General features: G+C 39.6%; 1 protein-coding gene across 2 annotated transcripts in view; it reads left to right on the top strand.

The window, feature by feature from the left end:
• The window catches only part of MOCOS (molybdenum cofactor sulfurase), a 353,074-nt gene that overhangs the window by 274,244 nt on the left and 54,013 nt on the right, over nucleotides 1–24,817 (top strand). For both annotated transcript variants that reach the window (XM_089776481.1, XM_075921610.2), the window contains 3 exons: nucleotides 8,182–8,298; nucleotides 11,415–11,846; nucleotides 24,649–24,811. In XM_089776481.1, coding sequence (XP_089632607.1) covers nucleotides 8,182–8,298; nucleotides 11,415–11,846; nucleotides 24,649–24,811 — 712 coding nt within the window. The remainder of the gene's footprint in view (nucleotides 1–8,181; nucleotides 8,299–11,414; nucleotides 11,847–24,648; nucleotides 24,812–24,817) is intronic.

The raw sequence follows: 24,817 nt of genomic DNA, 5'->3' as shown, positions 1-24,817 counted from the left end.
AGTTCACAAGATGCACCAAACAGAAGATGCAAGATCACCAATTAAGAATCAAGACAGTATTTCAAATCTTCTCTTGCACTGTAGTTCCTCAGTCCAAAAACATCTGTCAACTTCTGGATTTGACAGATGCAAACGTCTTCCTCTGAATACTAACTTTCACAGATCTTAGGGACTCTATCGTACGCATGTGATCAAGCAGCAGAAATCTTCTAGGCCAGGGTTCTACAGGATGACTATGTACATTTTCTCAAGCTTCAGAGGGGTAGCCAAGTTAGCCTGTAAGTGTAAAAACTTATCGGTTGTGCCATGAAAGCTCATGATACCATCTACATGTTTTGTTAGTCTTTAAGGTGCTGCTAGACTATTTGCTGTTTTTTAAGTTTTTCCATTTTCTGATTTACTGTTCTTTTCCATGATATTGCCCGCTATTGGACGATTCCACCAAGTCTACCAGCCTTTTTGCAGAAGTTCTAGAAGAGGTCTCTATATCTGCTAGACACCTAGCATTTCATCCATTTCTCTAGCTGATATTTTTCCCAACAGCGAGAATTTTTAATCTCCACTTTAGAGCTTCAGTCCAACAATAAAGAATACATTTATGATGCTGGCTTGTGCTGCATGTGCCACATTCCCCTACATTCATCACGCTTCAGATGCAGCTCAGATGCAGATTTAATATACAGAATTTCAAACCAATTAGCAATTGGCCTGAAACAAAATCCTACTTTAAAGCATACAGGAGGTTTAGAAGAGTTCAGAACCAGATCATGCCCATCTCTAAGGACAGGTCTGCCCTATAGAAGCACAGCTACAGTGTATTGTTGCAGTATAGATACTTTCTATTTTAACCAAAGGTGTTCTTCCTTCAATGCAGTTTATCTACCTTTTTGAAAGATGGGAGCTCAACAGTCCACTCACCAAACAATCAAACTAGTCACATCTACATGGGGGTTAGATCAACCTACCTATGGCATTGCTGACATGGAAATTTTTCCTGGCCCTGAGAAACCTCATTAGGTAGACCAGAGTAGACAAATATCATACATACATCAATTCAAAAATACCTAATATATTACCATTCCCACACCTACTTTCAATACACCCAGTGTTCCGTTCCTATATATACTTAAGGTCTAATTCTTCAGCGCCTTTTACCCAGTGCACTTGTTCTGAAGCAAAGTAAGTGCTGGGTGGATGTAAACTGATAGCATTCTGATCTGGGCATGTTTTACACCTACTCTGCAATTAAACACATGTAAATGACTACAGAAGAAAATCAGACCTTTATACATAGGAACTGTCCCAACTAGAAATTAGCACCTTGAGATGGAAGGCATATGTTTTGTACAAAAAATATCATTTTGCCAAAAACTATCTGATGAAACTGATTTTGTGTCTTAGTAACAGAACAAGGATGCCATTTTTTTTCCTTTCTTTTGAATAATGATTTGAAAACGTGCTGATTTCTCTTCAGACCTATTTCTGGATTAAATTACATTAAACAAGATTAAGCATGCATCTTCAGCAGCCGCAACATTTCACAGTCAAAAGCTGGGTGAGCTAGCTTACTTTCTCTCCAATTTCATGCAATAAATCAATGAATTAATTTATCAGCTGATTTGGAGAAGAGTGTCACAAAGTCAGCTTTATAACTAGCCATCAGTAGTGTGCGGTGAAATTTCTTGTGATGAGCAAATCCATCTGACAAACCTACTCCAGAAATACTGTGCTCTGAAGTTTGGTCACAGTCTAAGAATTGAGTAGAAATCCAAACTGCCATTCTTCCAAGAGAATAAATATTGTTGTGACGAGGCTCCGGGAATGGGTTATTTTTCTGTCCAATTCGTGTGACATTGTAAGAATGTCAAGATTAAGGGCGCTGTCTGACAACTACTACTCATGAGACTAGTTCTGTTGAGTATAATGGAACAACTCATCTGACTAAGAACTGCTGGTTTGAGTTATGGGTCCTATGATTTAAGGTGAGATTTTTAAAGGACCCAATGGGAGTTGGTGTCTTATATTTTTGGTGATTTAAAATAATGCAAAACCATATGGTATCTATAAATCTTAACTGCCACATACTTCAAATCTGCTTACAATAATGGTATTGCTCTCAAGAATATCAATAGTGCTAAAGTATGGAGAAGGATTTATATTTGGATTAGACATTAATATTGTTGTTGTTATCCATGAAACCCCCTCAATTTAGGTGCTCCAGGCACTAGCTGGTTAAAACACAGTAGTAATATAGGGTTACCAACCCTCTGGGATTGTCCAGGAGTCTCCAGGAATTCTTCAGTTTAAAATTATAGGAATGAAACCTTCAGGAATACATTTGACCAAAATTCACAACCATAGCAGTAAACAACAAATAGAGCAGTATTTAAAAAACCCCAAAATGCTGACAGCAAATCAAAATGGCATCATTAAAAGGAAGAGGGAGCAGGAGCAATGACTGTGGTTAAAACAGAAATTACCTCAGAAAAAGAAGAATGAAATTTTAGCTGTATGTCCTTAGTAAAAAATGGTGGTCTATGTCCTATCTCTGTTAAAACAAAAAGGCCCTGGCCTTGCAAGGCAATGAGTGTCCTCTGCTCTCATTAAATTCAAGAGGAATAGGAGGGTGCTTACTGCCATTCAGGAAATGCCTGGCACCCTGCTGGTTCAGGCTCACAGTTAACTGCTTCAGAAACAGGACTGAATACTAAGAGTTCACTGATAGAAAGGACTCCAGGTCTTCGTAGTGTCTTAATGACCATGTACATTCAGGGTAGAATCAATAAAAAATGCTGTAAGGTCTATTAGATTGCAATTAAATTGTAAAAAATAAAGTTTACAGAAAGCCAAGTCACCCTAGTTCAAAACACCAGACCCAGGGAAGCACCAAAACTTATGATGTGAGTACCTAATGCTGTGTACCTGCCATTAGCACTTTTCACGCTTCCATGCCCTTATTGATGAACGTATCTTTGGTTCCTAAAAGGCAGCCTATGTTGTTACATGCTGAGCTGCAAACACTTGGCTGCACTTCTCAAACCAGAGGTCTATTCTTATTATTGCTGCTTATGGCAGTTTTCAGAATGTGTATTATTGAAGGTGTTTTTCATTGAAACAGACTCTAGCAGATGATTTATAGTCTATTTGTTTTGCTGTAAGCTTACACCATAGAAAGAGATTAAATTAACTCTGTAAGTAGCATATTACTAGGGTGAAGCTGCGCAATAGGACCTAACAGCATCTGCCCAAGGGAAAATCCAGCATTTAGTTAAAGAATATAGATTGGATCCTACAAACTTTAGAGAGACAGGATGGGTGAAGTTATATCTTTTATTGTACCAACTTCTAATGATAAGAGGGACAAGCTTTTGAGCTTACACAGAGCTCTTCTTCAAGGCAAAAGCTTGTCTCTCTGATCAACAACACTTGGTCCATTATATATTGCCTCACTCACCTAGTCTCTCTAATATCCTGGGAAGACACTACTACAACAACACTATGTCCAACTATCTTTGTTCATTCAAGTAGTCCAATTACAGTGTGAGGAAAGCTTCATATCAGTAAGAGTTACTTGCAGGACTCTCATGTGAGTTTATGCTTTGTTAATGAAGCTCTCTAAAGCTCATACAAAAAGTTATGCTCAACTGGTCTTCCTTGTCTTAAAAATAATTCTCTCTATTCCTTTAATATGGGCCTCTTTTTTCATCTGCCAATAGTCCTTGGGCTGGTCTAAGCTAAAAACTAACATAAACCAGTCAAATAAAAGTGTTATTTGAGAGAGGTTTTGTCTCACATTGCAGTGGGTTTTTTCCCCTCTGGATTTCTTACACTCGCTTATAAGGAACAAAAGTCCAGGTTTTGAATTAATGAATAATGATGATTTATCTGACAAGAACAAACAAAAAAAATGGGAGGAGAGGAGAAAGAATCTAGTTGCTAAACATTGTCTGAACTCCGGGCATGGCAACTCAGTCTTTAAACAACCTGTAATTTTAAAAGCAAGGCTGTTCAAACAAAATGAAAGTTTGCGGATGATACCAAGCTGGGAGGGATTGCAACTGCTTTTGAGGGATAGGGTCATACTTCAAAATGGGCTGGACAAACTGGAGAAATGGTCTGAGGTAAATAGGATGAAGTTTAATAAGAATAATTGCAAAGTGCTCCACTTAGGAGGGAACAATCCCTTTCACACACATAGAATGGGAAGTGACTGTCTAGGAAGGAGTACTGCAGAAAGGGATCTAGGGGTCATAGCAGACCACAAGCTAAATGTGAGTCAACAGTGTGACACTGTTGCAAAAAGAGCAAACATGATTCTAGGCTGCATTAACAGGTGTGTTGTGAGCAAGACATGAGAAGTCATTCTTCTGCTCTACTCTGCACTGATTAGGCCTCAATTGTAGTATTGTGTCCAGTTCTGGCACCACTTTTCAAGAAAGATATGGAGAAATTGGAGAGGGTCCACAGAAGAGCAACAAAAATGATTAAAGGTCTAGAGAACATGAGATATAAGGCAAGGCTGAAGGAATTCAGCTTATTTAGTTAGGAAAACAGAAGACTAGGGCTACGTCTACACAGCTTCCCTCTTCTGCAAAAGCCTATGCAAATGAAGTGTGGATTAGCATATCGCCATGCTTCATGTGCATAATTAATTAGGAGCCATTTTTGTGCAAGAGGTTTTGGCCAGGGCTGGATTAAGACCTTTAGAGGCTCTAAGCACTGAAAAGATTATGGTGCCCCCCCCATGTGTAATTCAAAATAAAAACAATACTATCCCGTAAAATCTCTTTTTGGGGGGGTGCCCCTGCTTTGCTGGTGCCCTAAGCACGTGCTTAGTCTGCCTATTGGGTAATCCAGCCCTGGTTTTGGTGTAAAAAGGTGCCATCTACCCAGCTCCTTTTTGCACAAGCCCCCCACCCCCCACACAAGAGCCATTCTTCCTGAAATAATTAGAACGGTTCTTGTGCAAAAACGGCTCCTAATTAATTATACAAATGAAGCACAGCAATATACTAATCCACGCTTCACTTGCATAGGCTTTTGCTGAAGAGGGAAACTGTGTAGACATAGCCCGAGAGGGGACATGATAGCAGTTTTCAGGTATCTAAAAGGGTGTCACAGAGAGGACGGGGGAAAATTGTTCTCCTTGGCCTCTAGTGATAGGACAAGAAGCAATGGGCTTAAACTGCAGCAAGGGAGATTTAGGCTGGACATTAGGAAAAACTTCCTAACTGTCGGGGTGGGTAAACACTGGAATAAATTGCCTAGGGAGGTTATGGAATCTCCATCACTGGAGATATTTAAGAACAGGTTCAACAGACATCTATCAGGAATGGTGTAGATGGTGCTTGGTCCTGCCATGAGGGCAAAGGACTGGACTTGATGATCTCTTGAGGTCCCTTCCAGTTCTAGTATTCTATGATTCTATAAAAGGGGTTATTATTTGAGAAAGATTATAAATTTGGAATAAGGTTTTTGATATACTTCACAAACCAAACTGAAAGCTGAACAACTTCAGCAGTGAAATAACTGTCATGATTTTTGCCCTGCTTGTCATCATTAACAATGATGGATCCACCGACGAGTCACTAGAACCATGACAAACCCTGTTGTGTCAGGATGACAACTCTTCTCATCCAAATGAGAAAATAACTCAAGAAAATGTCACCATTCCTAGATAGAAGCCTCCTGACAAAACAAAGTTAAATGACACCACAACAGTCTTTCTCAGCATGTGCCTTTTACTATAACTTTGATTCCTAGAAAAGTGCTTGGAATACTGCACAGATGTAGTAATCATAAGTAGAGATCTGGGATCTGATTCTCACTTGCTAATCAGGATATGTTTCGTGCTTTTGCTTGGGTTCATGTAACGCTGACAAGCAGAACCAAACCTGAGATCTCTAGAGCTTAGTGTATGAACTTCTACTGCATGAGCTAAAAGTCAGCTGGCTGTTATCTAAGGCTATAGAGCAGATTTATTGTTCTCTCTGTAAGTGGTCTAAGCCCTAATCTACACTAGGGAGTTATTTCGAAATAACTCCTGTTATTTCAAAATAACAAGCAGAACATCCATACTACCAGGCTTGTTATTCTGAAAGAACTAGCTGGTTATTTTGAAATAATTACTCTTGCTTTCCATGAAGATATAATGCTTATTTTGAAATAGTTGTTTTGAAATAATCGCCGCTTCATTTAAATTTAACTGGCTGCTGCGCTGAACCAATCAGCTGTTTGTCGGCTCAGTGCGGTAGTCCGGACGCTTCGCGGTCGACATCAAAGGTATGCCTGGGAGGTCGACAAATGCCTTTGATGTCAACCGCGGAGCATCTGGACTACTGCGCTGAGCCGACAAACAGCAGATCGGCTCAGCACGGCAGCCATTTAAATTTAAATGAAGCAGCGATTATTTAAATCGCCGCTTCATTTTCCTATGCCGGGTAGTCTAGACGTACCCCTAGATCCAGTATGCTACCCCCAAATAAGAAATATAATGTAAACAGAGACAAGCATGATGCAGCATCTTGTATAAAACCCAAGCATCTTGTATAAAACGCATTGTGTCCATACATAAAAGTGCTCCAGATGCTTTGTGTGCCCCGGATACTATTAGGATTGCTTCCTGCAGGTCTAAAGATCAACTCAGACTGAATCATTTCTTCAGTGGGTTTGAGTGAAGGGTTTGATCCTGCAAGGTGTGGAACACAGAAGAATGGGAGACTGTGCATGTTGAGATCCATCCCCACAAAAGCTTACTTTTACTGTGTATTATAAGAGTAAACTGAACATGGCCAACATCATGCAAGCAGGAATATGCGAACTCAGGAGTAAAACTTAAGCCGGTCCCTTAAATTTAAGTTTTCTACACTTATCCCCTCTATTATATATATACTTATATAGGTATCACTGTGATCTTAAACAGCACAGCACACGGGAGGTGTGATTTGCAGCAAGCATGTCCGAGCTAGGTTTCCTATAAGAGAGTGAAACTGCAGAAGCACAGGCAGCAGACCTATCTGCCCAGTACCATGGTTCCATACTCCGGCACTAATCACGTACCCCGCATTATCCATACAACCCGTTGTTTCTCTTTAAAATCCATTGACTTAGAGAGTTTTGGCAGCCATAATGGTTCTCAAATGCTCTTTCTTCTTTATATTTTAGTAGTAGTACTTGGAGTTCTAAAATGCATAGCTCCCATCTCCTGCCACATGTCTCTTCATTGTGGGAGATTCTGTTGTACAGACAGACATGGTCTCCCAGTCCCCCGGCATACCCACATGTTCATTCTCTCTCTCTCCTATTCACATAATTTATTCATCCCAGTGATTCATCCATTAATTATTGTATTTGTGTCTATTAATTATTCAGTGTTTTTTTCTTTAATTGGCAGTTTTAGAAATATTCAGAGACATAAAAGCATAACATCAGGAAAGGTAAGTGGGTCAGCATATTTGGAGAACAAAGTGGTCCTGTGTGGAACATTCTAAGAGGTGTCTCTGTTTCTGTCCTTTCAAACTAGTGCCTGCCTTGTTGCATGCTATTGCTTACTTATTGCCTCTGCCACTGAGCCTGTAGCAATCTCCAACATGCAGAAATCTCATTGGTTTCAATAATTTCCTGTGTTGGCAGTTTCCTTTATACTGTGGAGTATATAGATATACAAAAGAAATATGTTGGTGGTGGTGGTTGTTTGGATTGTAGTAGTACTTAGAAACCCCAGGTATGGACCAGATTATGCTAGACACTGCCCATTTAACTGAAGAGAATCCTCCAACCTACCACCACCACAAGAGGCACTTACTGCTTTCTTTCCATTTAAATGCATAATGTTACTGTGTAAGGCAGTGACCCTGAAAACACTTGCACACGTCCTTAACTGTAAGCATGTGATGAGCCTAATTGATTTCAATACACCTCTTCACATGTTGTTTAAATGGAGGCATTTGCAGGGTCCCAGGTTATCTCCATGGTGATAATATATTTCTTCCTTTATCATTTTACTTCATCTGAAAATAATAATCCTGAAAAATACATGCTTTCCTCAGCGCATCGGGAAACAGTTCCACCATCCAAACTGTTCATAACTTATTAGTGAAATAACTAGCAACCTTTATTTATAAATTAGTATATTTAATAGAATCTCTCTCTTTTTGTTGTTTGTCCTGATAAATCTGTAAGGTGGACAAGCTTGCCAGTCTCTACAATATACATGTTCGCACAGGTTGTTTCTGTAACACTGGTGCCTGCCAGCAGCATTTGGGAATCAGCAATGAGGATGTCAAAAGGAACCTTCAGGTCAGTACCAAATCCATTTGAAGCTTAGTACAATCACTTAAATAACTGAATAATGAGAGGTTTAAAAGGAAGAATAAAAACTGAGCATAGTTAAACATGTTGCTTTAAAGTATGTATATATATCCCTCAAAAGTCACAGGACATGAGTTTTAGATTTGGGAAGAAGACAATTTATATAATGATGGTAGGTTTGTATTGTTATTCATTAGACTTCAGTTTAACACACTATTTACAAAAGGCACCTTCCTTTAATGGCACCTGCTTCATTTGAGCTGGTTGAAAAAATTTTTGACTGTCAAAAATATAGTTTACTTTAAATCAAAATATTTCATAGGAGTTTGTTAGGAAAGTCAAAACATTTGAAAATGTTTCACTCTAATGTCATTTTGAGCAATTTCATTTTTACTTTAATATATTAAGGCATTAAAATATTACTTGTAATATTATGTTGTGTGTGTGTGTGTGTATGTATATATATATATATATATATATATATATATATATATATATATATATATATATATATACTGTTAACATTGAAGATAAATTAATCCAAATGACACTATTAGAACAAAATATTTCAACACTATTGAAACAAAAGATTTATTAATTTTTGCTTCACCAGAAATTTTGATTTTTTTTGTTCTGTTTCCAAGTGTAAAAAAAAAAAAAAAGAAGAAATCTCAGAATTTTCCACACAATGGCAATTCTAGTTTCTGGGTATTAGTACTGGTCATCTTGGCTACGTCTAGATAGCAAGCCTCTTTCGAAAAAGAGCATCTAGACTACAACCAGTATTTTTGAAAAAGCAAGCCGATTTTCGAAAGAGAGCACCCAGGCAGTCTGGATGCTTTCTTTCGAAAAAGCACAGTTCGCATTACATACCTTTTTTTTTTTTTTGAAAGAGCACTTTTGAAAAAAGGTGTTCTTCCTCGTAAAATGAGGTTTACAGCAGTTGAAAAAACCGTGGCATTCTTTCCATTTAATTTCGAAAGAACGCAGAGGCAGTTTAGATACAGGGGATGTTTTTTCAAAAAAAGGCAACTTTTTTTGAAAAACCCTGTAGTCTAGATACTATCCTTATGTCTATTTTATTATTAAAGTGCCTTAAATTTGCTTGTCAATTTTCAAGAAGTAAAGACTTAGGTTCAGTCTACACTACTGACCTATATTGGAATAACTATGTCACCTAGGGGGTGTGAAAAATCCACACCCCTGAGCACCTTAGTTATACCAGCGTAATCCCCCATATAGACTGCACTGAGCCTGGGTCTACACTGGGGAGTTATTGGGAAATAACTTCCCTTATTTCAAAATAGTAAGCAGTGCGTCCACACTACCAAGCCTGTTATTTCGAAGTAAGATGCTGGTTATTTCAAAATACTAACTCCTGCGTGTCCTGAGGAATAACACGTATTTCAAAATAATTTCCTAGCTTTGGTCTACACTTGGGAATTATTTCAAAATAACCCCCATTATTTCAAAATAATATGCGGAGAGTCCACACTACCAAGCCCATTATTTCAAAATAACAGGCTGGTTATTTCAAAATCTGTACTCCTGCTTTCCTTAGGGAATAAGCTTATTTCAAAATCATTATTTCAGAAGTTATTATTTTGAATTTAGTTATTTCAAAATAATTTCCCAGTGTAGACATGCCCTGAGAGAGTTTCTCCTGTTGACATAGCTACTGCCTTTCAGGGAGGTGAATTAACTAAGTCTATAAGAAAAGCTGCCCCATCTGCATGGGAGAGTTATCAACTTAACAGCTAGAGCAGCCCGGCAAGGCAGCATTTTTAAGTGTAGACCTGCCATTAATCTTTCCCCACTAGATGTAATGTCTAAGAGACAAAAATTAAATGGAAAACAATTCGAAAAGTGCTTTTAAGTCAGAGAAAATTGTGGCAGTATAAATGTGTATCAGACATGTCTGTGTAGATTACAGGTACATTAGGTAGGGAGCAACTTAAATTGCCAAAGTATAAACAAACTTCAACTTTCTAGCTGCACCCTTGTGACCTGTTTCTGCTGATTGTCATTCAAAAGACTTGGTTAAATATGCAGCATATGTTACAAAAAACCATGAGGGACTTCACAGTTGTAAACATGTCATACTTGGATATTACAATGAATTGCAAAGCCCAAAAGCTTATGAAGGATATTTTTCAAAAGTTAAAAAACTTATGACCATATTGATACGGTAGCTTCTTCATAATTACATTCTGACATCTAACTGTATGCTGCAAATACGCAGATGCTGCAGTTTTATATATAGGGCCCTATATGTCATGGTGAACATGAAAATCGTGAAAATGCCACCAAAGTTCCTATTTATGTGATATGGTAACACAATACATTTTATTTAAAGATCATTCATATGTGTTCTACCATTGACCATCATAAAAAGTGGTTATTTTCTAATCTTGTTAATATTTTATAGATTGCCATATATTGCTACACTTGAAACATTTTTGAAACAAATATAAACAAAAGGCCAGATTCAGACTTCAGTCAGACTTGTGTAAATCCAGAGTAACTTCATCCATTGTGATTCTCCAGATTTGTAATTGAAGATTGTAATGTGATCCAGATTAACTATTTTTCCTCTATAGCAGTTCATATTGTTGAATTTTGACTGAACAATAAACAATTGGTAGGACTAAACTGGATTCTTCATTTAGCCAAATTAACATGTTTTTCACCATCTTGTTTTTTCTCACTCATCCCTGGGGTTTTCCAGTGTGTTCTGCATGTTGATCATGTAATGTTAGATACAACTCAGCAAATTCATAGGAGTGCTGATGATTGAGCTCTGAGAAGGCATGGTGGGTTGGTCATCCTTGTGTTTGTCTTACTGCAAACAAATCTATATAGTATCTGGGGACATATAAATACCTTAGTTAGATGCATAGATAGATATTGTGTGCAGTAAATGAGACAGATGAAAAGATGTTTTTCATTTTTTAATCTATTCGTGTATTCATTATGCTGTTTTTTAAAAAGAGTTTTTCTATTTAGGGTTAGCAGATTAAAGTATAAAATTATAAAACAAAAAGAGAAAGAAAATGAAAAGTTTATTTGAATAGCTCATTGCTTTTTAAAAAATTTCAATCTAGGCTGGCCATGTCTGTGGAGATGACATAGATATAATTGATGGACGTCCCACTGGATCTGTGAGAATATCATTTGGCTATATGTCTACTTTTGAAGATGCACAAACCTTTCTAAAGTTCATCATAGCAACCAGACTATCTGAATCAGACATCAAGTTTCCCTCCCAATCCACCTCACAAGAGACCACTTCACAGTCTCTAGGGCCTTCTATACCGAATGACCACACTGCTAATAACTGTGCAAATAAGTTATCTCTGAAAACTATCATCTCAGACATGGAACATTGGAATAATTCTTTCACAACACTGAAGACATCTGAGATTAGGACGGCTGTTTTATCGGAGAGTACTATACCAGTATACAGAAGTGGAAGCAAGCCAATCACTGTCACCAACATTTACCTCTACCCAATCAAATCCTGCTCTGCATTTGAGGTACATATTTTAATTAATATGAAAGATTCATTTCAGCAATCCCTCATTTTTTCCCCGTAGCTTCTGTATTAGGTATAAAATAACAACAGGAGAATATTAATCTTATCATATATATAGTAGCCCAATGTCTGTGACTCTGTAATGCTGAAATGCTGGCTGTTCCCTCTGGGCGGCGCTGTTGCCTGAGTCACACCCTTCGCCTCCCACTGTAGCGCTCGGCTGACTTCTGCACTGCTCAGACGGGCCACCGTGGGGGAACCCAAACGGCTGCTTGCTCTGCTTGCTCCCCTGCGGTGGCCTGGCTGAGCGGCTCAGAAGTCAGCTGAGTGCCACGGCAGGCGGCAAAGGGGGGCGGGGTGGTGACATGCGGCATGACAGCAGCTTCAGGCCCTGCCCCTGGCCATGAACGTCACTGCCTCGCCCCCCTTCACCTCTCGCCATGGCACTCGGCTGACTTCTGCGCCGCTCAGCCAGGCCACCGCGTGGGAACAAGTGGTGCAAGCGACTGTTTGGGCTCCACGGTCCCCCGAGTGAGAGGCAGGAGGGGGAGGAGAAGAGACAGAGAGAGACAGAGAGGGAGGCAGGAGGCGGAGGAGAGCAGGGTGGGGGAGGAGGCAGGAGGAGGAGGAGAGAGATAGAGAGATGGAGCGAGAGACCAGAGGCTCAGGAGAGAAGACTGACGTGGAGGAGAGACCAGAAAATCCCATCTTGGCTAGTTTTGAAGAGTGGTGCTCACTTTCTCAGAATTATACTGTACATTTCCTGAACTCTTGGATATTTAATTATTGAGGGAAGTTCAATTAGCTTAAAGTTATGAAATGCAAATTTCTTCTGTTGTCCTAACCTTCCCCCTCCCCAAAATCTGCATTGATACATATTAGAATGAATAGTTTGGATTCCCCAAAACTTGAATAAATTATAATCAGATAATTAGCATGCTTATACTAACTGACACGTGATGCACTGCAAGCATTGATGGGTGTTCAGCAATTGAGAAATAACTTGATTAACATGTTATAATTGAGAGGAGGCTGATTTCCATTACAAAGAAATGTTATCATTAAAAATACATTTGCAACAGAAATATGACATTTAAGTATTGCGGCCCTATTTGAAAGTTCACTCTTTGAAGATTTTAATTGCTTTTTTGCCAAGTTAATAATATGGTCACCTTAGCTGTGACTTTTAAAAAAAATAATGCATGATGAAATAGGTGTATGCGCTGCACATTGACCTAGACTCTGACTTTGCTTCGCACTGTGCTGTGGAGTAATTTAATGAATGTCAATAATGGTATAACTTTTCTTATGAAAACTTACCAATGTGGGTCACTATCTCACATCTGAGTGAAAATTGAGGTCAAACTTGGTGAAAAATCACCTGTGTTTAAAATCTAGCTTCTCAAATGATACCATAATCATAATTTTTAAAATATGAGGGAGCTTAAAGCAAAATATAATGAAGTATGACCATGCAAGTCAATTTTTATATAACCATATAAAATGTCTTGGTTTTTCATATGATGAACACTGGCCTTAATTCAGAGGCATAGCCTGGGAAAATATAAAAACAAACTTTAATTAGCTGTCTACAAAAGCCAAGAATACCCTGCATTTTATAAAAGAATGTTTTAACTTTAGTTCAACTGCTGCAGTTTTTAATTTGTACTATAAAAGCTCACTCCTGACAAAATCTTTTGCTGTTGCAAAAGACATCTATACGCCATGTAGGCACGCATAGGGTTAAATCATAGTTTCAAGCCATGAACTGCTGTCAGGAGATTTGTGCCACAGTACGTCTCTGGTAAAGGATTTGGATGCTGTATATCCAGGCAAAGGCATGATTCGAGTCCTACCAATTTCACAGCAATGCAAAATCTATCATGGACCATGAAATCTGGTCGTTAGGTTTCTCAAATTGGCCAGCATTAATTGGTCAATTCCTGCTATGTGTCAGAGCAAAACTGGGGCCTGAGGAGAAATTTATAGAAAGAGAGTAAAGGGGCCTGACAAATCAGTTCAGGAAGGGTGTTTTATGCCTAAGGAATAGTGTGAAAGCAGGTCTGAAGGAGAAGGTCAAGTGTTGGAGAAGACATCCTGGTTTGACTGCAAAAACTAGGTGTTCACTTTTGGTTTTGTTAATTTTAAGTTGATGAGACAGCCAGGAGATGTTAGAGAAGCAGGAAGAGATGAGGGACTGGAAGAAGGTAAGCATGTCAGGAAGGATTCTTTTCTTTTGTTATCTTCCTTATTCCCACTTAGCTTCCTTCAGAGTTCTCTCTCCAAAGCTCTTCAAAGACAAAACTATACTTGTCACTCACCACTTGATATTTAGGGCTGCCCACTGAAAAAAACACTCAATCAAATTTTCTGCTTGGAAAAGCAGTAAAAGTGACAACTCCCAGCTCACCATTTTTAAAGAGCTAAAGGCTAATTGTCCTGATTTTATTACTAGTACAGTTGAAGGTAAAAATTAAAAGCTATTGTTTATGTTGGCATGATCATTTTCAAACCAGATGAGATTTATTTGGCTGTCAATATTTCATGGAAATCAATTAACTCACTTCTAAATACAGCCACTGCTTGTGTTTGGCCTCCTATCAGTGTCTAGGATTAGGATTGCAAGATGGAGCAGATAGCATGGAAATGGAGGTAATTGCAGAATCAGTCACACTCCCAGTGACTGTAAGGATATGTCTTCACAGCAGTTAGGCATCTGTCACTGGCCACTACAAGCTAACTCAGGCTAAGGGACTGTTTATTTAATTGTGGTTTAGGTGTCTGTGCTCAGATTGTTACCATCTTGCCTTGTGATGTCCTGGAGCCTGGGCTGCAACTTGAGCCCAAATGTCTGTATCTCAATTAAACAGCCACTTAACCTAAGCTTTGTGAGCCTGAAGTCTGCTGGTATGGCCAGTCATGGGTGTGTCACTACTGCAATTTCAGCCTTCATTATTTTGAAGGGTGAAAAGCCCAGACTCATTGGTGTTTGATGTGAAACATTCTAGAATTACCTTCCCCAAAAGGAAGGGAGATGGGGAATGAAATACTGAAAATTAAATATGGCCTTTCAGGCTGTCACTGAAATTCAGTAATTCTGCACCTGACTCTGGTCAGAAGAGTCAACAAATACACAGATTTCGCCAGTTTCCTGATTTAGAAATCCTAGTAGAAAGGACTGTTTCAGTTTATGTTTCTGGTCCTCACAAACTCATAACTTTCTGAAACATTTGTCCTTTTGATTGAAATTTTCTGTGCTTCTGCTGTACTGGTTAGAAGATTTTGTTTCTTGAAATTTTTCAGTTCAATTCCAGTTTTTAAAAGTAAAATCCTTTTGGTCATTTTTTAGTTATCAGGGATTACAAAAGCTGTTTTAACACTTACAATATGGATTTCATTTTTTGATGGTGGTAGAACATTTTCTAAACTGTTAAGTACCTAAATATAATACAGGCAGTCCCCGGGTTACGTACAAGATAGGGACTGTAGGTTTGTTCTTAAGTTGAATCTGTATGTAAGTCGGAACTGGCGTCCAGATTCAGACACTGCTGAAACTGACCGCCAGTTCTGACTTACATACAGAATCAACTTAAGAACCCCAGGCGTCCCCAAGTCAGCTGCTGCTGAAACTGATCAGCAGCTGATTCCAGGAAGCCCGGGGCAGAGCAACTCTGCCTGGGGCTTCCTGTAGTCAGCGCTGGTCAGTTTCAGCAGAAGCTGACTTGGGGACGCCTGGGGCAGAGCAGCAGGGGTGCTGCTGGGTTGCTCCAGTAGCGCCACTCCTGGGTGCTACTGGACCAACCTAGCAGCACCCCATCTGCTCTGCCCCAGGGTCCTGATTCAGCCGCTGCTGAAACTGACCAGCAGCGGCTGAATCAGGACCTGGGGCAGAGCAGCTGGGGTGCTGCCGGGTTGGTCCAGTAGTGCCCAGAGCGGGCGCTGCAGGACCAATCGGCAGCGCCCCAGCTGCTCTGCCCCAGAGTCCAAAACAAAAGCCTGGTCTGCTGGGGGAGGGGGGGGAGCACACTAGCTGCGCCCCCCCCCCTCCCCAGCAGACCAGGGACACGGGGAGCAGAGCCTCTGAGTCTTTGCTCTGGCAAAGCCTCAGAGGGAGGGACCCCGCCGCGGCTGCGGCTTCAATCTGGGTGCCTGTGGTCTGCTGGGGACCACAGGCACCCAGATTGAAGCGGCAGCCGCGGCGGTTCCCCGCGCCTCTGAGGCTTTGCTCTGGCAAAGCCTCAGAAGCGCGGGAACCCGCCCGGTGCCCCTGGTCTGCTGGAGACGGTCTCCAGCAGACCAGGGGCACCGGAGCAGCTTACGAACGGGGCTTTCTCGCCCCGACTTCCGGGGCGAGAAAGCCCCGTTCGTAAGTGCGGATCCGACATAAGTCGGATCCGCGTAAGTCGGGGACTGCCTGTACTGCAATGAGTGCTTTCTTACCTTTTGTCTGCATGCAGGAGATCAGGTTTGTTATTTCAAGCATGAGATGCAAAGTCTGCATTGTAAGATTGAAATTGTGCAGTTAGTAAATAGATCAGAATGAGAAGTACACGTTTTGTTAGATTTCAAAAAAGAAAGAAACAAAAGAATATTTAGAAATGCCAGACTGAGCATGTACAGAACAAAATTCTATTAAATTGTTTGTACTTAGGCTAAAACTTCCATTGAATTCACTAGGTGCAATACTGGGCCATCAAAAGATACATTTGCTGAATATATGTATTACTTGGCCTCTTTTCAATGTCTAGGAGTAGAGCTGTAAGATGGAGCAAGTATAGCAAATTCAAAATCACTATTTCAGCTCTTCTCTAATGACAAGTCTGCTAATTCTAAGAGGGGTAGCTGTGTTAGTAACCCACTAACTAAAGTCTCAAAGGGGTAGCCGTGTTAGTCTGTAACTTAAAAAACAATGAATGGTCCCGCAGCACCTTCGAGCCAAAAAAAAAAAAAGTAGTATCATGAGTTTTTGTAGGCACAATCACTTCTTCAGATCAAACTTCACTCCTCCTGTGTCTAGCTGCCCTAGCACATAAGTCATTTGATGCCAAGTGAAAACGTGGGTGCAGGGGATGAAAATTAGATTGGGGATCTGTAACTAACAGGGGGATAGTTAGTCCCTGTTCCATACCTTACAAAATGCCTTTGACAAGGAGTATTATCTGCTGCTCAGTCCAGCTCCGTACATGTGTTGCTAAATGCACAGAAAGTGGAGGACCCAGATGCACTAGGAGATTTAATGCATTTTGGGATGATGGAAAGCTCTACTTCCATTTCCTTTGGGGTTGGGGTGGGGGTTAGGAAAGAGGGGGTGAGAAACCATGTAGGCCTCACAGAAGAAATTTTCTCCCCCACCGTCTTTCAAGATACACAAGACTGTTTAAAGTATTCATTTTTAAACTTGAACATTTCATGTCCATTAATGTAGTAGTATTACATAATGCACCATGCTTAATGAAAAAGGTTAAGACTTTAAACTTTAATAGGTTTATTATTCTTACCAAAGATTATAAACTATAAACTTGACGTGGTCTTACACAAGATTATATAAATAGCTCTTCATTTAAAATACAACACAGACTTTTAGTTATTAATAGACAACAACATAACATAAGAACATAAGAATGGCCGTACTGGGTCAAACCAAACGTCCATCTAGCCCAGTAGCCTGCCTGCCGACAGTGGCCAGCACCAGGTGCCCCAGATGGGGTGGACCGAAGACAATGATCAAGTGATTTGTCTCCTGCCATCCCTCTCCAGCCTCTGACAAACAAAGGCCAGGAACACCATTTCTATCCCCTGGCTAGTAGCCTTTTATGGACCTGACCTCCATGAAATTATCTAGCTTCTCTTTAAATTCTATTATAGTCCTAGCCTTCACAGCCTCCTCTGGCAAGGAGTTCCACAGGCTATGCGCTGTGTGAAGAAGAGCATTCACTTATTAGTTTTAAACCTGCTACCTATTAACTTCATTTGGTGTCCTCTAGTTCTTATATTATGGGAACTAATAAATAACTTTTCTGTATTCACCCTCTCTACACCACTCATGATTTTATATACCTCTATCATATCCCCCCTCAGTCTCCTCTTAACTAAACTGAAAAGTTCCAGTCGCTTTATCCTCTCTTCATATGGGACCTGTTCCAAACCCCTAATAATTTTAGTCGCCCTTTTCTGAATCCTTTCTAAGGCCAAAATATCTTTTTTGAGGTGAGGAGATCACATCTGTGCACAGTATTCAAGATGTGGGTATACCATAGTTTTATACAGGGGCAGTAAGATATTCTGTGTCTTATTTTCTATCCCTTTCTTAATAATTCCTAACATCCTATTTGCCTTTTTGACCACCGCTGCACACTATGTGGAAGTTTTCAGAGAACTATCCACGATAACTCCAAGATCTCTTTCCTGATTTGTTGTAGCCAAATTAGCCCCATCATACTGTACGTATAGTTGGGGGTATTTTTTCCAACGTGCATTACTTTACACTTATCCACATTAAATTTCATTTGCCATTTTGTTGCCCAATCACTCAGTTTGGTGAGATCTTTTTGAAGTTCTTCAAAGTCTGCTTCTGTCTTAACTATCCTAAAGAGTTTAGTATTATCCACAAACTTTTCTACCTCACTGTTTACCCTTTTCTACAGATCATTTATGAATAAGTTGAACAGGATTGGTCCCAAGACTAACCCTTGGGGGACATCACTAGTTACCCCTCTCCATTCTGAAAATGTACCATTTATTCCTACCCTTTCTTTCCTGTTTTTTAACCAGTTCTCAGTCCATGAAAGGACCTTCCCTCTTATCCCATGACAATGTAATTTACACAAGATCCTTTGGTGAAAGACCTTGTCAAAGGCTTTCTGAAAATCTAAGTATACTATATCTACTAGATCCCCCTTGTCTGCATGTTTGTTAACCCCTTCAAAGAACTCTAATAGATTAGTAAGACATGATTTCCCTTTACAGAAACCATGTTGACTTTTGTCCAACAAATTATGTTCTTCTACATGATTCACAATTTTATTCTTTACTATTGTTTCGAGTAATTTGCCTGGTACTGAAGTTAGACTTAACGGTCTGTAATTGCCAGGATCAGCTCTAGAGCCCTTTTAAAATATTGGTGTCACGTTAGCTACCTTCCAGTCATTAGGTACGGAAGCCGATTTAAAGGATAGGTTACAAACCACAGATAATAGTTCAGCAATTTCCCATTTGAGTTCTTTTAGAACCCTTGGATGAATGCCATCCGATCCCGGTGATTTGTTTTCTATTTGTTCTAAAACCTCCTCTAATGACACTTCAATCCAGGACAGCTCCTCAGATTCATCACCCACAAAGGACGGTGCAGATTTAGGAATCTCCCTAACGTCCTCAGCCGTGAAGACTGAAGCAAAGAAATCATTTAGTTTCTATGCAATGGCTTTATCGTCCTTGATTGCTCCTTTTATATCTCGATCGTCTAGGGGACCCACTGTTTTTTTAGCAGGCTTCCTGCTTCTAACGTACTTAAAAAAAATGTTGCTATTTCTTTTTGAGTTTTTGGCTTAGCTGTTCCTCAAAATCTTTTTTAGCTTTTCTTATTACATTATTACACTTGATTTGACAGTGTTTATGTTCCTTTCTATTTATCTCACTAGGATTGGACTTCCACTTCTTAAAAGATACCTTTTTGTCCCTCACTGCTTCTTTTACACTGTGGTTAAGCCACGGTGACTCTTTTAGGTCTCTTGCTATGTTTTTTAATTTGGGGTATACATTTAAGTTGTGCCTCTAAGTTTCCATGCAGCTTGCAGGGATTTGGCTCTAATCACTGTTCCTTTCAATTTCTGTTTAACTAACCTCCTCATTTTTGTGTAATTCCCCTTTTTGAAATTAAATGCCAGAGTGCTGGACTACTGAGGTGTTCTTCCCACCACAGGAATGTTAAATGTTATTATATTATGGTCACTATTCCCAAGCGGTCCTGTAATGGTTATCTCCTGGACCTGATCCTGTGTTCCACTAAGGACTAAATCAAGAATTGCCTCTCCCCTTGTGGGTTCCTGTACCAGCTGCTCCAAGAAGCAGTCATTTAAGCCATTGAGAAATTTTATCTCTGCTTCTCTTCCTGAGGTGACATGTATCCAGTCAATATGGGGGTAATTAAAATCCCCCATTATTATAGAGTTCTTTATTTTGGTAGCCTCTCTAATCTCCCTCAGCATTTCAATGTCAATATTGCTGTCCTGGTCAGGTGGTCGGTAATATATCCCTACTGCTAATTTCTTATTATTGGAGCATGGAATTACTATCCATCGCGATTCTATTGAACATGTTGATTCACTTAATATTTTTATTTCATTTGATTCTACATTATCTTTCACATACAGTGCCACTCCACCATCCACCCGGCCTACTCTATCCTTTCGATATATTTTATATCCCGGTATGATTGTGTCCCACAGATTTTCCTCATTCCACCAGGTTTTAGTGATGCCTATTATGTCAATCTCTTCATTTAATACGAGGTACTCTAGTTCACCCATCTTATTAGTCAGACTCCTAGCATTTGTGTAGAAGCAGTTTAAAAATTTGCCACTGCTTATTTGTCTGCCCTTCCCTGATGCATTGGATTCCTTTATATGTGGTTGTTTGTCTGCTCTGGCCCATGGTTTTTCCTCTCCCCTCCTCTCTTTCTGACTACAGCTTAGAGAATCTCTATCAATGGATTCTCCTCTAAGAGAAGTCTCCATCTGATTTATGTGCTTCTCTGCACCAATTGGCTTTCCCCCATCTCTTAGTTTAAAAGCTGCTCTACAGCCTTTTTAATGTTTAGTGCCAGCAGTCTGGTTCCACCCTGGTTTAGGTGGAGCCCATCCTTCCTGTTTAGGCTCCCCCTCTCCCAAAAGTGTCCCTAGTTCCTAATAGATCTAAACACCTCTTGCCTACACCATCGTCTCATCCACGCATTGAAACTCTGAAGCTTCAGCCTGCCTACTTGGCCCTACACGTGGAACTGGAAGCATTTCCAAAAATGCCACAATAGAGGTCCTGGATTTCAGTCTCTTTCTTAGCAATCTAAATTTGGCCTCCAGGACATCTCTCCTACCCTTCCCTACGTCATTGGTACCTACATGTACCACGACCACCGGCTCCTCCCCAGCACTACACATAAGTCTATCTAGATGCCTCGAGAGATCCGCAACCTTCACACCAGGCAGGCAAGTGACCATATGGTTCTCCTGGTCATCACAAACCCAACTATCTATGTTTCTAATGATCAAATCACCCACTACTAACACCTGCCTCTTCCTAACAACTGGTGTTCCCTCCCCCTCAGAGGTATCCTCAGAGCGAGAGGATACTGCAACATCCTTTGGAATGAGGGTCCCAACTATGGGATGGTTTCCCTCTGCTCCCATTGAATGCTCTGTTCCCTTGAGACTTTCATCCTCCTTAAGAGCACTGGGGCTCTCAGACTGGAGATGGGACAGTACTACAGTGTCCCGGAAAGTCTCATCAACATAGCTCTCTACCTCCCTTAGCTCCTCCAGTTCAGCCACCCTGGCCTCCAAAGCTCGAACTCAGTCTCTGAGGGTCAGGAGCTCCTTGCAACAGGTGCACACATACGCCACCCACCCACAGGGCAGGTAATCATACATGTTATACTTGACACAATAAACAGGATAGCCCCCACTCTGCTGCTGGGCTTCTGTCTCCATTTTTCTTATGAATATGTTTAATTATAAACTGGGCTTCTTATTAAATGTCTGGAATATAGATTATTATAAAAGTTATGTTTAAAGAAGGTTAGAAGAAACTAGTGCCCTCTAACCTTCCCCTCTGAACTCCCTCTCAAAACTCCCTGTTTGCTGCTCCTGTTCGCAAGCACACATATTGGTGTTATAAACACAAACTTTTGTGATTATTGGTGTTATAAACACAAAATTTTCTTACATTTGTATAATTTAAAACCTGTTCAATCAGTTCCCTTAATATGGTCTGAAAATATATTAAAAGTTAAACCCACTCTATTGTCTGTTTACTACTGCCACAAAAAAATGAAGGTGCACAAGATGAAAATTGAATCTGGAACTAACTGTTAAAATCCCAGCCAGACAGTGAAGATTTACAAAATCTGAGTGACTGGGAAAAAAATATGGCCAATAAAATTCTGTGTTGAAGAATGCAAAGTAATGCACATTGAAAAACATAATCCCAAATATACATGCAAAATATGGGGTCTAACTTCAAGAGAAAGATCTTGGTGTCATTTGAGATAGTTCTCTGAAAACATCCACTCAATGTGCAGCAGTAGTCAGAAAAGCAAACAGAATGTTGGGAATCATTAAGAAAGGGATAGATAATAAGACAGAAAATATCAAATTGCCTGAGTATAAATCTGTGGTATGCTCACATATTGAACAATGCAAACAGATGTGATCGCTCCATCTCAATATTGCCATTGAAAAAAGTTCAGAAAAGAGCAACAAAAATAGTTAGAAGGTATGGAATGGTTGCTATATGCGGAGAAAATAATAAGATTAGAAATTTTTAGCTTGGAAAAGAGATGACTATGGGGGGTGGTAAGATCATGACTGGAGTGGAGAAAGTAAATAAGGAAGAGTTATTTACTTCTTCCATAACAGAAGAACACGGGGACACCACATGAAATGAATAGGCAACAAGTTTAAAACAAACAAAAGGAACTTTTTTTTCACACAACCCACAGTGAACCTGTGGAACTCCTTGCCAGTGGATGCTTTGAAGGCCAAGACTATAAAAGGGTTAAAAGAAGAGCTAGATAAGTTAATGGAGGTCCATCAATGGCTATTAGTCAGGATAGGTAGTGATGGTATCCTTAATCTTTTTCTGCCAGAAGCTGAGACTGGATGACAGGAGATGGAACACTTGATGATTACCTGTTCTGTTCATTCCATCTGGGACACCTGATATTAGCCACTGTCGGAAGACAGGATACTGGGCTAGATGGACATTTGGTCTGACCCAACATGGCCGTTCTTATGCTCTAGAAGGATAAAAACACAGGCTTCTGATGGAAAATCTTAACTGTTACATCACTAAGCACTGTACTCTGATTACTTTTCTCACTAAATTTTGTTTGATTTGCACAGTAGAATACTTTTTAATTAAAAGTGTAGGTAGCTTAATCCATGGACCATTAACCTGAACTGACTTTATTATGCAGTGGTCTGGCTCATGATTGGTGGAGAAGATTAGTGAGTGTAGGAAATGGAAAGAATTTGGTCTTTGTGCTGGTCTCCTGCCCTTTTTGCAATGACAGTCAAGCTCTGATCCTCCTGAGTTTCGGGCCAACATACATAGATGAATGGAGGCATTTCATATTCATTTGAGCATATCTCCAGACATCACATGGTGAAAATTAGCTATACCATTTCCTATGTTCTGCCCAAGAGGTGGAAGTATTAAATATTGACATAAGTGGCTAGAATGGATGCATTACTGGGCACATTTGGGTGTTAGCCAAGCAATAATGGCAAATATCATGGGGAAGAGGGAGAAGTGGGTTGTAGGTATGCTCTCTGAGGTGCCCCATCTCAAAGTTGGAGCATGGAGGTTCCTGTCATCATTCTGAACCTACAACAAACAAAGTAAATTGCAGCTGTGGAAATGCTAATGATGTTCTATCTGAAACATAATCTTTTTTTAATCTATTTAAAATACCCTGACATCATCAGTCACTTGAGGCTGAATTTTACCTTCCAGTAGATGCACAATAAGAAATGTATGCATGTATCTGAGAGCAGTATTTGGTCTAAGGTATTACTTGTAGAGGTATCTTGCCAGTTAGCTTGCTAATAATCATTGTACTACTCAGGTGCCAGTACAGGGAGCATCTCAACTAACATACATTAAAATACATAAAAGCTTAGTGATAATTAACTCTTTAAATATTTTACTGAAAACTGGAGGCAATATATTTAAAAGTCCAGCTTTCTATTGGAATAGTGATCTTTAATATTTTACCATTCTGAAGGGTAAAGAGGTTGTTAATATCACCTAAAGGCAATACTAACATTGTTCTCTTTGGATTTAAAAATTACCCATCTGTACAGCATCAGTAGCAGATGTTCTTTTTGCTGGAAAAATGTGTATAAAATTGAAGACAGTATGGTGGAATAGGGTAATGGACATAAAAATATTACAGAATCATGCAAGGACAAATAGCAGGATAAAATGCATCCATTTGGTGTAAGTAGAACTGTGAAAATTACTGCATTCTCAATTAATCTGAATACCTCAGACTGAGATTTTACTTTAATTTTGTAAAGTAATTCCAGTTTCACATTAAAACCCAGGGTTTTCTATGAATAAAAAATCTTAAATATTTTAAAATTTTGAATTTCATTTTTTTTTCTTTAAACCCCCCCATTTTTACATTCAGAGGCTTTAAAAAATATGTCCTGTGTTTGGAAGTGAAAAGTGAAGCTGTGAGAACCCTATAACAGCCAATGGAAAGGAGAACATTTTCCACTAAATTTCACAAATAATATTCACTATCTTCTCACTGCCTGATTTGTTGATTATGGTGACTAAAAATATGGTGATGTGTAACAAACAAGAGTAATAAAGCTCAGTTTAGATCTGGCACCTTGTTGCAGAGATCTTTATTTTTTATTTGATAATTAAAGCTGTTAACAAGGCTGACATTGATGTATACATGAGTTTTCCTTTTTTTTGTGTGTGTGTGCAGTTCCTTTCACTGCCGCTAAAGATCTGTATTAAATAATTAATGTAGAGTGTTCTTTCCCATTGTTTGTTTTTTCCTTTTGCTATGTCAGGTTTCGGAGTGGCCTGTAGGAAACCAAGGATTGCTCTATGACCGAAACTGGATGGTTGTGAATCAGAATGGAGTTTGCATCAGTCAGAAGCAGGAACCTAGACTGTGTCTTGTACACCCCTTAATTGACCTGGAGCAAAAAATTATGGTCATCAAAGCAGAAGGTTAGT

The sequence above is a fragment of the Pelodiscus sinensis genome, chromosome 2 (genome assembly GCF_052426305.1).
Source record: "Pelodiscus sinensis isolate ZL-2025 chromosome 2, ASM5242630v1, whole genome shotgun sequence".
NCBI lineage: Eukaryota > Metazoa > Chordata > Testudines > Trionychidae > Pelodiscus > Pelodiscus sinensis.
Note: the sequence above shows the minus strand (reverse complement) of the source record. Positions and strands in the feature narration are given on the sequence as shown.